The sequence below is a fragment of the Netta rufina genome (genome assembly GCF_964035555.1).
Source record: "Netta rufina genome assembly, chromosome: 6".
In the NCBI taxonomy this organism is placed as follows: domain Eukaryota; kingdom Metazoa; phylum Chordata; class Aves; order Anseriformes; family Anatidae; genus Netta; species Netta rufina.
In genome coordinates, this window is record NC_140129.1 from 39,063,004 (window position 1) to 39,080,049 (window position 17,046).

The 17,046-nt window shown below is 42.4% G+C and overlaps 1 protein-coding gene across 3 annotated transcripts in view; it reads left to right on the forward strand.

Annotated features, from left to right (window-relative positions):
- Positions 1 to 219: 219 nt before the first annotated feature.
- The window catches only part of GALNT13 (polypeptide N-acetylgalactosaminyltransferase 13), a gene marked incomplete at both ends in the record, with an annotated part of 100,576 nt that continues 83,749 nt past the window's right edge, over positions 220 to 17,046 (forward strand). For all 3 annotated transcript variants that reach the window (XM_084288807.1, XM_084288805.1, XM_084288806.1), the window contains one exon: positions 220 to 361. In XM_084288807.1, coding sequence (XP_084144933.1) covers positions 220 to 361 — 142 coding nt within the window. The remainder of the gene's footprint in view (positions 362 to 17,046) is intronic.

Below are 17,046 nucleotides of genomic sequence, written 5' to 3' on the forward strand. Positions count from 1 at the left end.
AATTAAACAAATACTTGAAATAAAAATGCAGTGTTAAGACGTATGTGTTTTTTTCAATTCAGGTTGTGTGTACTTGTTAGCTAAACATGACCTTTTTTTTCTTTTAATTGCAGTGGGATGCCTGTCTCTGCTTTCCCGTTGGATTTTAACTGTGGGAGTTGATACATCTCAGCAACTGCAGTCTTTCTTTAGCAATTTAGCTAGCGACAAAGAAAAGCAATGAGGAGATTTGTTTACTGCAAGGTGGTTCTAGCCACTTCTCTCATGTGGGTACTTGTGGACGTCTTTTTGCTTTTATACTTCAGTGAATGTAATAAATGTGATGACAAGAAAGAGAGGTCTCTGCTGCCTGCTCTGAGGGGTAAGTGCCAAGTCTAAGATATCTTTGAAGGTCATAGATACATCTTTTAATTATTTGGCCCCATATTATTCTCTGTACTTTCTAAATTATTTTTCCAATTCAAACAGAGAAAATACCAGGATCTGAAGTACTTTGTTTTATTTTCAGATATCTTAGTATCTGACCTTTTGCTGTAATGAAGGCTGAGTCTTGTATGTTTTTTCAGCAAAAACAATATAAAATGTGTGATATGTAGTAGAAAAAAAAAAAAGTAATTATATTAAGTTCCTTTTTTATATCCTTTTTTAAACAGAAGGCATCCGACCTATAAAAAGAGTTGATGTTCTGTGATTCCTTTTTCATTTGTGAAATGTACTTACCTGTAAGCTTGCTTTTAAACTCTTATTATTACTTTTGGAGTAAACATTGGGATTTCTTCAGTCAATTACACTTTCTGAAATGTCTTTAATTGGTTGACCTTTTCGCTATGTAATTAGATAATTTGTGAAGAAAAATATTTAATATTAAAATGATAAATTTTATTTGAACATTATTAACTTTTAAAAAAGTAAATCTAGGTTAAAAAAACAACAACACTGACATATGCCACTGCCACCACCACTCAAATATAAATTGGAATTGGAAAACTTTAAATTTTTAATTGGAATCTGGAATTAAGTATGAATTTACCCTTTGTTCACTTTTTTTGGTTGGCAAACTGTTGTGCAATACTGGACTTTTCATTTTAAAGTACTCTGTTCCTTGGGCTGCTTGAAATGATGCTTTTGCATTGAATTTCCTGAATTCCCCGTTGAGTGCTGGTTAGAATCTCCATGCGGAAACCTCATCTCTGTGTACAAGGAGCACTGCTGCTGCTTGCTCTCAGTTTTGAGAACCAAATTATTTTGAATCTATAACCTTTCTACTTGAAAGCCTGGTAAATGCAGTATTGAATCTGATGCTACACTTTGCATATTGTTCTGTGATCCCTGAAGAACATTTTGATTATAGTGCTGTTTGCAACATTATGAAGGTGTATGCAGCATGTGAAGACGTGGCACAGTTTTATTGGGAATTGATTGCATGTTTCTTTTTGTCATATTACTGAAATTCTAGAAGGCTGCTGCCTTGAGGGAACATAATGGGGAAAAAAGTTTATCTGATCAAAAATTAAGGATAAAATAGTGCTTTGCTTTTTATAGTCCTATATGGACAGCTCCAAATAAGTGCGTGTGGTTTTGAGCAAAGCTTGGATTCCAGTCCCCTAAATCCAGGCTTAGCTTATCTGACTTGTGGTTTTATTCAGTGCCCTAAATATTTTTGCTGTTATACATAGTGATATCTATTGCCATGCCCGTGAATGTGCTGAAAATAAAACAAAATCAGCGTAGTGTTTTGCTTTGTTATGGAGATCTTGCAAAAAATTTTCTGTTTCTGCTGAAATTGTGTGTTCTGGTGGAGCAGTTGCAAAAATTTATGATAGCATTTCTAGCTTCCCATCCAACAGGCTACTAACTTCTCTTTACTGTAAGCCTCATGAGCTATTATGGTAGAAATTAGGTGTATCACTTTTTATTTTTCCTGTAAAGTATCTGCTTCTGTATCATCATCTTTGTTTTAGATTGGCAAATATGCCATTTATAGCTCTGAGGATATAGATTATCTGTAAACATAAAAAGCAATATAATTACAGTATTTAAGTTCATAAGAGTGTGTGTGTGTGTGTATATATATATAAAATGACAACAATAGTCACCATACTGATAAATTTAAATGAGCCATGGTAATACAGTATTTGAAGTCACCCTTAAGATTAGAGAGGAAAGATTCTGCTTACACAGAGTGTGTTTAGAGGTAAAAGAGGTAAACTTTCTGTGCCTTTTTAGTCATAATTACTGCGTTGTAAATGATTCATGAAGACAACTTCACTGTAGATGTGAAATGTCGGCAGTGCTGGTTTGTAGGCTGGGACGCGGCTGTCAGAAATCCCCTCTGATGTCTCGCTGTGCATGGAGAAGTGTACAAGTGGTACGTACAGGAGCTGGGTGTTACAACAGTGAGCTATCTCTGCATCGGGTTAGTGGCATAGGGTAACAACTTGCAAGTGTTGCCCTAATTAACCTGGGGCTGGCTTTCAGTCAAGTCATCTTCCCTGGCATCTATTTTGGTACCATGACTGAAGGAAACAACATGTATGTCTTAAGCTTACTTCCTTGCTTAAGAAGAAAATTAATACTGGGCAGTCTTTCAGCAGTCTGCTTGTATCAGTGGCATATGCAGAAACTTGTGAAATGTCCTATCAGCAGGTGAGCAGTGCTGCTTCCCCGCAGTGTAGGCTCAGCACCCAGAGGGGCAAGTTCTTCCTTCGCTGCTTGCTCCTGACTTCTCTGCTTGGGTGGCTGAATGTACTTCGAGGAGCTTAATGCAGCATCGTCACCTGCTCAGGATTTATTGGACAGGAGCAAGTTCCCAGGACATGCATCAGACAGAGCTGGAAGCCCTTCCATGAGCAGCCAGCAGAGCTGCACGCTCTCCCCATTCCCAGAGCTGCTTTAAGTCTTGCAGCCAGCCGCACAAGAGCCTGGAGGCTGCCCTGCAAACTAGGGCTCTAGCATGAATGTCAGGAGATTGAGTAGTTCTGACCATACCTACATAACTTCAGGATAGCTCTAAGAGAGGTACAGGTTTTATAGAGAGCATCACATTAAGCCAGGTCTGGCCTCTCCCCAGCCTGCAGCAGAATGGAGCAGCCAGCTCGCTGTGCTGGAAGGGGAAAGGGCAGTGCTCAGAGTGCTCATGCTAGCAGAGAGGGGGCCCACCACTGCGAGGACTCCCTCTCCTCCTCCCTGGCTGTGCTGTCCTTCCAACAAAAGCAACAGCCACGGCTCACTTGGGTATGGGAAGCAGCCAGAGGCAAGGCACAGCGCTCAACACCCTGGCTGAGCCAGCTCCTAAGGGAAGGAAAAAATTGGTGAGTCCCTCCCCCCCCAAAACCAACTCCACCAAACCTTCCCCCAAGCAAAACCAAACAACGAAAAACCAGTACTAGTAGGAATAACAATTCTGTTTCACATGAGTTTTTATGGACAGCTCCATGGTTGTGAGGTGTGTGGTGTTGTTGTGGGTTTTATATATTTTTGCAATAGGTTGCAAGTGGCAGAGGTGGGTGGAAAGGGAGCTGGCTCGAGGACTAGACTGCAAGTGCAGTTTTCTGTTATGAATTAATTGTGTTCAATCGAATATTCCCAGCAGATGGTTCTTCTGAACCACACAGTAACTGCAACTGGCAGGACACGATGCTCTCAGGTCTGCTTGAAGAAATAATCTTTCTGAGACTTAAAGCAGAAGCCCTTCTTACACGCGGACTAGAAGTCGGTTTACTAAGCACAACGAGCTTACAGCAAAGGAGATGCTGTTTAAGCCAAGGCAGCTGGACAGCCTGGCATCTTATCAGTTAATCTTTATTTTAATTCTCTACAAATTGTAGTAATTCTGAGTGTCCCATAGGGCTTCTTTTATGTGGTTGCTGTGGCCTCCTCCTTATTTCAGCCGTGTGTGTGAGCCCAGGTGAAGACGCCACCCATTGGGGCTAGACTTTACTGCAGAAAAACCTCTGATTTTTAGCTTCAAACCCCAAATTGTTAGTTAAATTTAGTATTTTTGTTTTGAAAACTGTCTTTGAAGGCGATTCTTGCATAGAAGCTTTTAGAAAATACGTGGTGGGCTTGGGGGAAGTGAAGTCTTGCTCTGCCAACAATCAAATGAGGAGCGTGTGCCGTGATTGAAACAGTAATTTTTAAGAAGGTGTGATTATTTTAATTAAAGTGAGTGTGAGTAATGAGATGGAATTGGAATTTTGAATGCTTGCCTTTGCAACATGAATAATGTTTTCCGTGCAGCTCTGTAATGTGACTGTGCTTTAGATTTTCACAGTGACGAATCTTTAATATTTTGGTGTCTGGTGTTGTTATGCAGTTTGCTGTTTCTGTGTTATTAACCGTGTTCTCAGGAACTACAAAAGGACTTGTCATAAGGTCGGTATGAGTTATTAAAATGCTGTTTTGAGGAAAACTCCGTGTAAGAGGAAAGTTCACCTATTCAGATCCTGCAATCTCTATATTTGGAGAGAAAGGGTCTGTTGTGAGCATGTAAAGCAAGTGAATGAAACGTTTGGATGCTGTATTAAAAGTTTGGGGTTATGGCCAAGTTTAGAAAATAAGGCATTCATTTTGGCAGTTGCCGTGGTAACGTGTTTATCTGTCAGATTACTGCATGCATGGCACCGTCTGCAAAAACAATGGGAGCAAAGATTTTTAATAGCATGCCATAAGGATTTAATAGATGGATGAATATGTACATTGCACTGAAGTCTTGTCACAAATTTGTTGACAAATAAAATCTGAAGAGCTGATTTGGATATTGTGACAACACATTAGGATAATTTATAGATCTTCATCAGGCAGTTCAAGAAAATGCATGGTGAGGGGAAAACTGTAGCATAGCAGGCATCTTTCTTCTGATTGCAAACTTTATTAAAAAATAAAAAAAAGAAAGAAAACCAACTCTTTACTGAGAGATTTGGTGTCACTGAAGGCCCAGGCTCCTGCCAGAAAGCTGCACGTGCCCCAGCAGGCTGCAGGTCGGCTGGCAGGTACCCCTTACAGGAGCAATGCCCTTCCAGAGCTCCCTGCTGACTTATTTATGACATTTGAAGATTTGACATTAGAAGAACGCCTGCCAAGCTCTTCTGTGCTCTTTCTGTTGTGGAATGGGACTTGGTAAATGAGTGTCTCTTTGGAAGTGGGACTTGTGTCTCCTGGAGAGGCTGCGTGTTCTGTGCACAGGTGTGTGTGCATCATGCACCATGCACCCAGTGGGTTTTAGGTGTGTACCTACAGCATACATCTTGGAGCAGTGGCTCAAGCCAAGCCTAGTGAAACGCCTTCCTTCTCTCCCAGTCAGTCCGAGTGCCTTTATAATGCTTGACTTTATTGTAGTAACCAGTTAGTGCGCAAATATCTAGCGGAATTGTGCAGTGAGTGCTGAAAACTACATTTTTTCAATTGTTGCCAGTAAATATTCAAATATTGGAAGATGTCAGGAGCACTTTCCATCTGTGGGAGCTGACAGCAATGGCACAGTGGTGATACAACTGAGACCCTGCTCTCCCTTGCAGCCCCCAGCTGGATATCTGGAGCAGCACGTGGCAGGGCTGCACTTCAAAGCTCTCTGGAAACTTGGAGTTGTCAGCCCTGGGATTATTTGTTGAAATATGCCTCTACTCCCCCACTCTCCTGCCTCTCCCCTTACTGTGGCTTTTATAGGTTATTCTTAGCTTTCCAGGTGATGTTTTGTAAATCAGAGTGAAAGCTTGCCTGTACAGAAGCTTGTCTTATACCCTAGAGGTACGAGTAAAGTGTGAATTTACATCGCATTACAGATTTTAATTGAGAAGGGTATAAACTGTTGTTTTGTTTTTGGCTTGTTTATTTTTGTTTCTCTTCAATCTCCCACGCTGTTTTGAAGTGTAAAAGTGCCTGACTGACAGCATTATCCCTAATATCCAGATGACTTGCCAGAAGCCCCTGGAAAGCCTAGTGAGAATTCTCCAAGTGTAAGAGGAGAGGCCTAGCTCATCTCAACTTTGTTAGCAGGTAGAGCATATCAGGTTGTATTATTTGTTATTCCTTTAGCTTTATTTGGTGTTATTTCTCATTTTCAGGGAAGCTTTTTGCGTTTGCATTTAATCTTACTTAGCACCAGAAGCATTTGTCAAGGTTGTGTTCATAAATAAAGTGTAGACGTAGACATGCCTTTGATGATTGGGGCTGCATATTTTTAATAACTGTGAGCATTTTTCCAGTAACAGCTTATTTTTTTAATGTCTAAAAGTATAAAAGAAAAATAGATTTCATGTACATTGTTGATAATTTGCTACCACCCATAGATAAAAAGTTACTGTTTTTAGTGATGTATATTTAATATAAAACCTTAATTACAAAAACATGAACCTTTAAAAACTTGAAAATAAGGGAAATACAGGGTTGCTTGTTGAGGATGGACAGGATTTTTGGTATCATCATTCTTAGAAACAGATACTCTACTTCAGAGCTTTTGTTCAAGACGGCCAGGTTAGACTGACTGGGGATGCTTGTCGCTGCATGGTGTATGTGTTTGCACGTGGGGAGCACAGGAGAGGGAGACTTTAGGGCTGTAACTAATACTTTCCCCACTAACAGGAGGTATCCTGATAGCAAGAAGTGTAAACGGTATTTCAAGGCTGAAGAAAACGGCATTCTTTTAGCTCTGCTGAGCATTTGCAAGTTATTTTTAATAGGATTAACAGAAACAGATACATTTTTTTTTTTCAGATCAACTTTTTGGCAGTGGCAGAATGTGCCCTCCAGCTGTACTGCAGGTTTATAGGTTTCCTTTTTATGTTCAGCAGATGAATCACAAGATTAGTGGAAATTCTTTTCAGACACCAACCTTTCTTTCTGCAAAGTACATGTCACCTGGTAGACCGACTTGCTTGCAAAACTCATTGACAATTAATACCTTAGCTTCATGAAAGCTAAAAAAGATTTGTGGAAGCTGTGTGTACTTGCAGCATCAGAAGCTTTTATAATGGGTATTGTCTATAAATTATGACTCCTTTCTTGTTATTGATGCCACGGTTCTAGCGCTTGAATGAAGCTCCATTGATTTCGGGAAGCTCTGCAAATAGTGTCAGTGTGCTCAAGTCTCTTTGCAAGAACTGAGCCTGAAAAATATGAAGCTCAGACTGCCGTCAGAGCCTCTCTTAATGCAGTTTTAAACAATCCTTACATTGTTCTACAAATTATACAGTGCAGTTGAATCTCTTACTGTTCAAGACTTCAGCACAGCAGAGTGATTTTCCATCTTGACTGAGTTCTGTATAGGTTTTGAGAAATGCAACAAAATGCTGGAGAAATCAGAATTACTGAGAAGTCACGTAACATAATAACAACCAAACATGACGTGCCACCCAATATGCTGCGACTCTTCCATTTTGCAAGAGAGGAGAAGGATTTTTATAACACAAGATTTCAGCCCCTGCTTGTATGATTGCTATTTTTTTCATCTCGAGTAGTATTAATGATAAGAAATTGGATTTATCGCTGAGAAGTACTTTTCAGTTCTGTTTCCCAGTAGTAGTACAGTTTGGAATTTGAATAACAATTACAAATCATAGTATCTGTTGTAAGGCCCTGATTGTTTATATATCTGAATGCAATTCTTCGAGGCTGGTTTTAGTAGCTGTCGTGTGTATGCTGTAATGAAAGTTTTTAGCTACAGACATTCTCAAGGGCCTTGATTGCCAAACCTGACAAGCTAAAGCGTGCATTCATTTGCATAATAAAGAGAAAAAGAATCAGAGTGAAATTTATTCCAATGTCATCCTGCTTGTCCTTGGGATTCTAGTCTGTATTAAAAATAAATTAATAAAATAATAATAAAAGAAAACCCCACAGACTCTTATCATCAGGTTGCCATGAAGAAAAATGTATTCTCAGGAATGAGACTCAGAATACCGTCTGGTGTTCTGTGCCCTCTGTGATATGTCAACTACTGGTGGTGCAAAGGTCTCGTTCACTCTTTTTTAATTGGTTATAAAAGGCCTACAGCTTAATGAGAGGGACCTAGGAGGCACTCCAAGGCTAAGCTCTGTGGCAGTACAGTAACAGTGCACTGGGGAGAATTTCTGCATCCAACTGGTCTGACTTCTGACACCTCTGTATTGAGTTTTATTCTAAATAGTTAAAAGCTTTTCTGAGGCTAAAAAGAAACATTAAATATATAAAAGTTCAATTATTTTTATTCAAACATTAAAAAAATTACCTAGAAATATATGGAAAAGTATTATTTTTTTTTTTTGGCTATCCGCACAGAACTTGTTAATGTCAGTGCTCAACCAAACCCAACAACCCCCCTCCCAATTCATCCCATAGCCTCTTAGCACATTTTCTATTACATTTGGGGAAGTTTTTGCTCGTGGAAAAGTAAAAGGCTTTAGCAGTGTGTTGCACCCTGCTTCTAGTAATTAATTAGATTTTGCACATGGTCTCTTTCCTAGTTGTCTTTCCTGACTTTCCTAGAACTATTCCTGCTCCATGTATTTGCTGGGTTTGACTAAAACATGACACAGTCCTGTAGTTACGTGGAAATTCGTCTTTTTGCCTTGTGGTGTGCAGCTTTGTTAGGGCTCTGAGGAAGCTGGAAATAAACTGGAAACATGAAACCCCAAAATGCTTGGTGTTGAGCTGTGTGTCACAGCGGGCTGCCTCGGTGTGACCGTCCCGTCCCTGTGCCACCCTGGTAGGTGCTGGCAGTGGTGCTCCTCCTGCTCCAGGTCCTGGTGGAATAGCCCTGGCCTCCCACGAGCTGCCATTAATTACACGCTCTGTAGCCATGCTACATCCAAAACCAGCCTGCAGCAGTGCTTTGGGAATCAGCTTGTGTGCTCCACTGCAGCACAAAGTCGCTGCCCAGGGAAGTGCTGCAAGGGGCAAGTGTGCATGGCGATGTCTTCTTGGTCCTCGGCTGCTCCTTCCTGTAGTATCCCTGTAAAGACTCCCATTTCATCGAGAGAAGACAGCACCTGCTATAAAATTTACAAAAATCTGGCCAGCCAAGAAACCTTTTAAGAGGAATCCCAACATACATTTGGTAGGGAAGGCTTTTCTTAAATGTACAAAGCAAGAAATATGACTCAATTATCAGTGAAGTTTCATTTCCAGGCTTGTAGGAGTAAGTACAAGGCTGATCTATTAGCCCAGTAACACTTTTTAATAAGGTTTAATAAGGTTTTCTCAATGGATCCAAGTGTCTTCTGCGTTGTAGTTTTTACACATGAAGCTGGCACCGTGCTGCTGGAATTAGCGTGTGTTGTACATTTGCTATTTAAGGCTGCAGTGCCTCATCCCTCCCTTCCACGTGAGGCAGGGGTTCATGGAAAGCTGTCCGTGTGCTGGCTGAAACTGGTACTGACGCATTTGTTATATTCTTTCTAATATTCCTGGGGAAAAAAAACAAAAAACAAAAACCAGAAAGCCTTGGCTTTCCAGTAATTTCCTGTTCTGCTGTTTGCACAGCTTGCTCTTAAATGTTAGATATTTTCAAATCTAATTGTCTGGAAAGTGTTTTTATATGCAGAATGCCTATTTGTACACCCTGCTGCAGTCAAAGAAATAATACATGGAAAGTGTTATTTTGTATTAATTTAAGCAGCGGTTTGTCAAATTCTGTTCTGGAAGTACAGTGGTCAGCAGCAAGCCGGCACCGTGCTGAAGGGATATATTCACTGTACTATGTTGTGGAATGCTTTCAAGTATGAAAAACTAGTATTTAGTTAAGGGGTATTTATTTTGTAAAGGAGCATTCTGTTTGTAAAAGTGCAGGGATGCATTAGTGCTTAGCTTCTGTTTTTTGTTTTTTTTTTTTTCCTATTCAAACTGAATTTCTAACACTTTGCCATTGGGCAGTGATCATGTGGTTAAACACCTGTGAAGAGTTCTCATTTTTCATTAAAATAAATAAAAAAGGTACCAGGTACTGGGAGTATTTACAAAGAACATGAGTGCTTTTCAAGAATAGTAATAAATGAAATTAAGCTCGTTTATTTCCAAGGCTGGCTTTGTGTGGAGATTTAAAGGTTACAGGTCTTTCAGCACATTTACTTTTAAAATTCATGGGATGTTTCTGCATAGATTTGCCGATAGGATTGCATTGTAAATACGAGGTAATTTTATCCTATAATTTTATTTAATAAATGACATTTTCCAATCATAAAGCCTTTAATCTAAAGCCCTTGTTCTTTATAACTTAACATTACAAGACCTGTGCAGAGGTGGTGCTGTCTCAGCAAAAGCTGTAAAGCTGTGTGTTGTCCAAGTTTCCAAGTTTGTGTCCAAGTTTTCTTAGGGGCTGTGACAAGCAACGTTTTTAAAAAAACAACAAGAAGACCCCCACTTGTAGGCCTCCCTAATATGACACAGGGTGCAATTATTGTAGCCGATGCAGCTGTGATACAGGGATAAAATGCACAGAGAGAATTCCAGAGTAATTCAAGAGCAATCTGCCTCGTGTAATGCCGATATCTGAAAACCAGATACACTCTAATCATAAAAGACCTTCTCCCTTAAGCGATGAGTGCTTTTTTAGAAAAAAATGAATAATTGTCAGTCTTTCATGGTGTAGGAATAATTGAAGCGTGTTAAATTCACTTGTTTTAGGCTTTATGTAATGACAATTTGTCCTATTTGCTATTCCAGGGGAAATCAGAAGTTTACGTACGGCATCCTGGGACCTTGGTGCTGATGGGTTCAGCAGTTGGTTCCTCTTTTGATAGTCTTAAAATTTAACCGCATTAAATTATCCTATTTTAAACTTCATAAAACGCCAATTTGCCTCGTTTTGCTACTCGGTGGAAATGATGATTTTGAGTCAAATGTACCATGGCTCTAGCACGGGCAGCTTCAGCGGCTGGCACCAGCGTGCGGGTAAATCACATTGCTTTTTGTCAGCTGCTGGAGGAGCATAGCTGGTGGCTGTTTGTTTGTTTGTTTCAGTGCCTCAAAGGCCTGCTGCTGTTTATCAGCAATACACATCTTTAATCTTCCAAACATTTCCTCTAAGCATTTCCTTTAATTTCCTCGAGGATTCTGTGTTTGGTGTCATAATTATTTATGCCTATATAGTCCTGAGTGCTTAATCCTCGTTGCATGCCATGGCAAGACAATGAAATTGGGATATATGCTGTGTAAAAAAGCATCTACATTTAAATACTGACTATCCTGCAAGAATATTTTAAGTTATTTTGTTTTAAGCACCCAGGTTTTGTGCCTGGTACTCGCAGCTCTGCGGGTGCTGGTGCCGAAGGAGAGCACTGTTGCTACCTCTGCACTGGGAGCTCTTCAGCTGCCTTTAACTGCTGGCTCTGTCAGCTCTAATTAAACTGTTGTGCTTGAAATAAGTTTCTTGTGGGAACGCTTGTGACTTTCTGTAGGTTTAGAAGCTGCTCTGACATTGCTTTCAAAAAGAAAAGAAAAACTGCCAGAGCTGTGAGCCTCAAATTAGGCAGGGCAGATGCTCCGGTACTAAATGCTGTTTATCTTGTGTGAGTTTTATGGCATGGTGAAGGAATGAGCCTGAGAGAAAAGAATTGCTTCCCAGTGACTATGTTGGGCATCTTAAATTCAGCTAAAATAAACTGGCCTTGGCGTATCCGCTGTTAACAGGGGTCTGTGGTATGAGGAATAAAGGCACAAACCATTGAAATGTATTAAAATTACTCAGTGCGATTCTTTTTTCAGTTATCATCCTTTCTGCTATGGTGGGAAACACATCTTATAAAACCTTAACCACGTAAAAGGAACATTGGGTGTAGGTTCACTTAAAAGTCCCGTTCATTTATCTAGGGCCGTAGCTTGCAGGTCTGTCTTCTGCGAGCCCTTGGAGCACCGCGATGGGGTGAGCGCTGCCAGCAGCCTCCCCAGGCATCTCAGATCCCTGCCTCCTGGGGCTCTGCCTTCTACGCTGAGGTTTTTCTGCCTGCAGGAGGAAAAAGATACGGGGTGGCTCTCTTGCTGCTGGTGAGCCCACAGGCAGATACGCCTCTGCCACTCACAGCATTCTGGCAGCTATTCAAAGCCTCTAGGTGTTGTTTTTAGAGCAAGCAGCCGCCTTCCTCTGCTCTCCTGTGACTGTTTTATGCCTCTGCCCATTCTCCTTTTGCATCTTGCCATGTGCTGGGTGCTCGCAGTGGGGTATGGTGCTGAGCACAATAGGGCTGCCCCATCCCTTGCTCACCTTGCCCTCAGCAGCACCAGTCTGAGGCTCTCTGCAGCTCCTCGGTCCATGCAACCGAGGGAGAAACAGCAGAGGAAGAGGTGTGTGGTGATGAAACAACAGCTGGCAAGGTGAATAGGAAGGCAGTATGATGAGAAAATGGTAAAGCATCGGACTCCAGGGTTCTGTTCCAGGTGCCTTTAATAAATGGCAGAGAGATGGCCATTCCTTAAAAAAAAAAAAAAGGCCAACCCCAAACCAGCAACTTTAGGAACACAAATTAATAGTCTATTTCTTCTGCAGTATTACAAGGTATAATTAAAACCTGCTGCCAGAATGAAAGCGTAATTGCTAATGTGGATTACTGCACCAAGGAGACCTACAACAAGAGGAAGTTTCAGGCATTTGGTGGCAGTTTGGAGCTCCCAACTCCGTATTTTCAGTTTCCTACTGCTTTTATGGTCAGAACTGTTACACTCTAAGTATGGAAAAAGAAGGAAAAAAGCCTTCCTAAATTATCACAGTGGGTACAGTTAAAAACAACCTTTGCAACAGTGCACGTGGATAAATACTGCCATCCATTTCATTTGTTAGCCTTAATTTTACCTTGCAAATACCTGTATGCGTAATTTTGTATTGAAAATAATTTCTGCTTTGGGCTTTCAGTAATTAATAAGTGGAATTAATATTCAGGCTGGATTGTGTGCAATCCTTGCCGTTATAGCAGCAATAAGTAGGAAGAATACTGAGCTTGTAGTTCTGGTGCTGTCCTGTCCAGTCTGCTACTGGCAATCTCGGTGCTTTGGGATGCATTTGATGATGAAATTTAGGATTTCCTTTGAGTGGCTCATAGGAAAAGTTTCTACTCTTGTCATCAAAGTTAAGCTTTTGGGTAGGGTGATGGAAGGACTTCGCAGCCCAGTGGGTCTGGGAATAACACTGTCACCTGGCCTCTGAAGCAGATTTGTAGGGTTGGCTTGGCTGTGATCCCTGCTGGTTAATATCAGCCCAAGCATCAGAAATCATTCTGCTCACAGATGTGCTGTGCTTCAAGGCCCTCTGCCCAGGAGAAACAAGAAAATCTCGGAGAAGGCTTGAACAGTCAGAAGCATTGAACTTGTGGATGGAAAAAAAAAAAGTCTCCAGTAATGGCAGAATCTGTTCAGGAGGTTTTTCAGGTCTCTTGTGAGCAAGCCACAAATGTCACTTGCAGATTTATCAGGGTAGATATGTATTGGGTGGCTCTGTGCTGATCTTTTAGAGTATGTACATTTGTCCATAGAATGCTTTCTCCTCCTCATGTTGGAAGGAAATAAATATGTAAAGAAAATGATATAGATCACAAATGAAGTACGAAATGAAGCACCAGAGCTAGTAAGTGGGAGCATTCGAGCCCAGACACCCCAATCGCCTCTGTGGTTTTGTCTCTGCTTGTTAAATATGAGTGGGTGCCTGTTGGGTTGAAGGTTGGAGACAAATGTAGTTCACCAATGGATGTGAGGAGCCTGCGTTGCAGTGGAGAGTTACAAATTTGTTTATAACATGGGGCTTTTATGCAGCTGTGCTTCTGTTCCAGGCAGAAGCACAAGGCTGCAAAGTGGGCGCCGTGCACGGCTGTTGGATCGCCCGCTGCAGGGTCACCTGGGGGGCTTGCTAACCTTGGCCTTCGTGGGTGTTTGGTGCAGGTTGGTGGGCACGGGAAGCTTTTATTTGTCTTTAAACCAAGTAAACAGCGGGGACATGAAGGTGTTTTCTTAGCTTATTTGCTCTGCCTGCTTTTGTGTGAAGCCTGCTGCTGGGAGGTGAGAGAAGGGCTGCTCGTTTCGTCTGCACGCAGAGGGAGGGAGCGCCACAGAAAGTACCGTGGTGGACACTGCCTTTGCTGTCTTGGAAACACCGTGTTGTAAACTAAACACCTGTGCTTTATCCTGCACTCTAGGATGCTGGTAATGAGATTTACAGAAGGACTTCTGGGAATTCCCTGGTGATAATCTCACAATTAATTCCACGTTACTGAGGGCTGTCAGCCGCTCACCTCGTCTCCTTGTAGCTGGGGCCATCTGTGATTAGCACAGGTCGGGGAAAGGAGGGCAGCAAGCAGGGCAGCTCTGATCCACTGCAGTGTATTGGGTTTATTTGGGACGTTTTGCGGGGAGCATCCCAAGAGGAGCCACAGGAACGTGGGTTGCTTTGCTGCTCCCCAGCCCCCTGTGGTGCCAGCCCCAGGGAAGGCATCGTCCCATGCATGGTGCTGCCTTGTGCTCCCAAGGCTCAGCTTCCCGGCTCTGGAAGCAGCGTGCCCAGAACCCTGTGGCTGTGCTCGAGCACTGCTGTGCCTGTGGTGCAGGCAGAGCCTGAATTTATGCACGCCTTGTTTGTGCCAGCTGTTAAATGGCAGCGATGATATTTCACGGCTACAGAGGAGCGCTATGAGGCTTATTAATGCTTGGAAATGTTGCTGGCTCTTAGGAGGCAAGAAATATTAACCTACTTATTTAACAAATAGCATCAAAATTAATTTTAGTTGAGTTTTAAACCTTGTTGTTTTTCTCTTCATTATTCTGAAATCTTTCCAAACAAGTCCATGTAGCTCCTTTGCGCTGCAGGAAGAATTCAAGCCTCTGAGTGCTTGGCTTCGCCGTCCGTGTTTATGTGAAATTCCCCTGGATGTCACAGCTTCAGTCAGTGCTCCTCGGGTTGGAAATGCTTGTTCTTAAATGGGCTCTTTTCAGGGAGCACGAGTAATTATTCTCGTGCTTGCTTTAGCTACCTGTTGCTTACTGTAGTTCGTGGAGCTGATGCTTTTGAATTTGTTTGATGTCTTTTAATCTTTAGACCCCATAGTATGTGTTACCATAATGATGATGCTAACACATCCATTAATTTAGCTAATGCTTTACAAAATCTAGTTTTCTCATCTGTTGCAGCCGTACAGAACTGCTGAAACACACACAAGATGTCACACCCCCACAAAACCTCTTCAGAAGAATAAACATATTTATGTATCCTCTAAATGCAGTCTGTCTGTTTTCCTGCAGGCTTCATGCTGTGCTGAAAATAGATTTTACTGAGTTTTAGAAGTACATGTTTGAAGCATAATTAAACTGGGTTCGGGTAGAAATGTCTTCTCCTTTGCTTTCTCCCCCTGACAAGTGCTCTCACGCTATTTGCTTGGCTACAAAACCGTTTTTGCTTTTGGCTTTCTTTTGTCTGAGATCTGATTGTTTTTGACTACTAGGTGTCTGTTTCTGCATTTTACAAGTGCTTTTTTTTTGTTTGTTTACACCACATTTCTTGTCCTTTTGCTGTCTTTCTAGATTAATTTTTGTCACTGTCATCTCTCAAACCTTCTTTGTCTATTCTATACATTCATCCATTTTTTTTCTAAATCCGGTTAATGCCCTGTGGAGTTGTTGATATTTCAGCTTTGTTATCTAACAGCTTCTCGTTAGAGACTCCTTATTTTTATCCCTGTTTTTGGGTACGTTTTGAAATACGTGCAGGCAATTTCCTTGCAAGTTTGGATGCATCAAGCGGTGCCACTTGCGCCCATCCATGAACCACCCACCATGAACTGCCCGGCATGAACCACCTCCTGTGCTGAGGCTCCTGCGGCTGTTGCCTGCGGGGCCGGAGGTAATCCCATGGGACTGCAGCCCTGATCCTCAGGAGCTGTAAAGCCAGAGATAAGCAGGTAGGGCAGGATGATGTCTGGCACTGCTCGGCTTTGGGAGCGAACGGGCACGTGGGGCTGACCTGAGACGGGTCCCGCTATCAGCAACCTAATGGGAACTCCTCTTGCTCAGTCCTCGTCAGATAAGCCTGTAGGAAGCAAAACCCATTGACAAGATTATCTGGCTTTTGGGGTATCTCACAGCAGCCCCTTCATCCTCACAAAGTGAGGTTATATAGGGGGTAAGGATTGCTTTTGGCGTTTTAATGCAGGTTTTTAAGGCAGGCCTGGTGGGTCACTAAGCTGGTGATCAGGCACAAAGCGCTGCTGCCCCCGCAGCCCTGATCCCTGAAGGGAGCTGCTGATGGGTGCTCGCAGGGCAGCAGCCTCTCTTCTCCCTGTCCTGCAAGCCAGCCTGGGCTGGGAGGGTGATGCAGGCTGAACTGCAGCTCAGCACCTTGTGAGGACTGGAGTAAATCAAGAGGAATTACCGCCCACCGCAGAGGTCCTCAGCTGACCTGGAGAGAAGCGGGTGTTTATTTAAGTCTCCAAATCCTTCGCTTAGGAGGCACTTTGGTACTTCCTTCCAGCCTCGGCAGAGGGGGGGCTGTGCTACCCTCTTCCAAAATGTTAGCCTTGATTACATTTGAACACACAGAATACGTTAAATATAAGGCATCATTTAACGCTGTGCTTGTTTCAGTAGAGTACTGATGTTTTGTCATTAATATAGAAAAAAAACCCACACTCGTCTAATGAGGAAGAATGAAAATGAGGAAGGTTCTCGAGCTTCAGAGAGGACGATTTGTCTTCCTGAAAATCGTAATCTCCTAAATTGAGACAAAAGCCCAGTGCAGACCTGTTTGCCAAGCTGCAACTGTTGAGAGAATCACAGGATGGCTTGCGTTGGACGGGACCTCAAGGACCACCTCCAGGGATGGAGCATCCACATCTTCTCTGGGCAACCTGCTCCAGTGGCTCACCAAGTCATTTTTGTGGCTAATGTATTTTTTTTTCTATTTATTTTTGAAAGTAGTTAGGGCTAAGGAATAGTTACAGACCCGTGCCTGTACGGCGTGCAGCCCTGCCTGCAGGGAGAGGCGCCTGCAGCCTGGCTGTGGTACATGAAGCTCTGTGGGGTGGCACTTCCACACTGCTGGCTTCCCATCGGGATCCCGTGCCAGCAGCCTGTAGGGTCTCAGCCACCACCATGGTTTCTTTC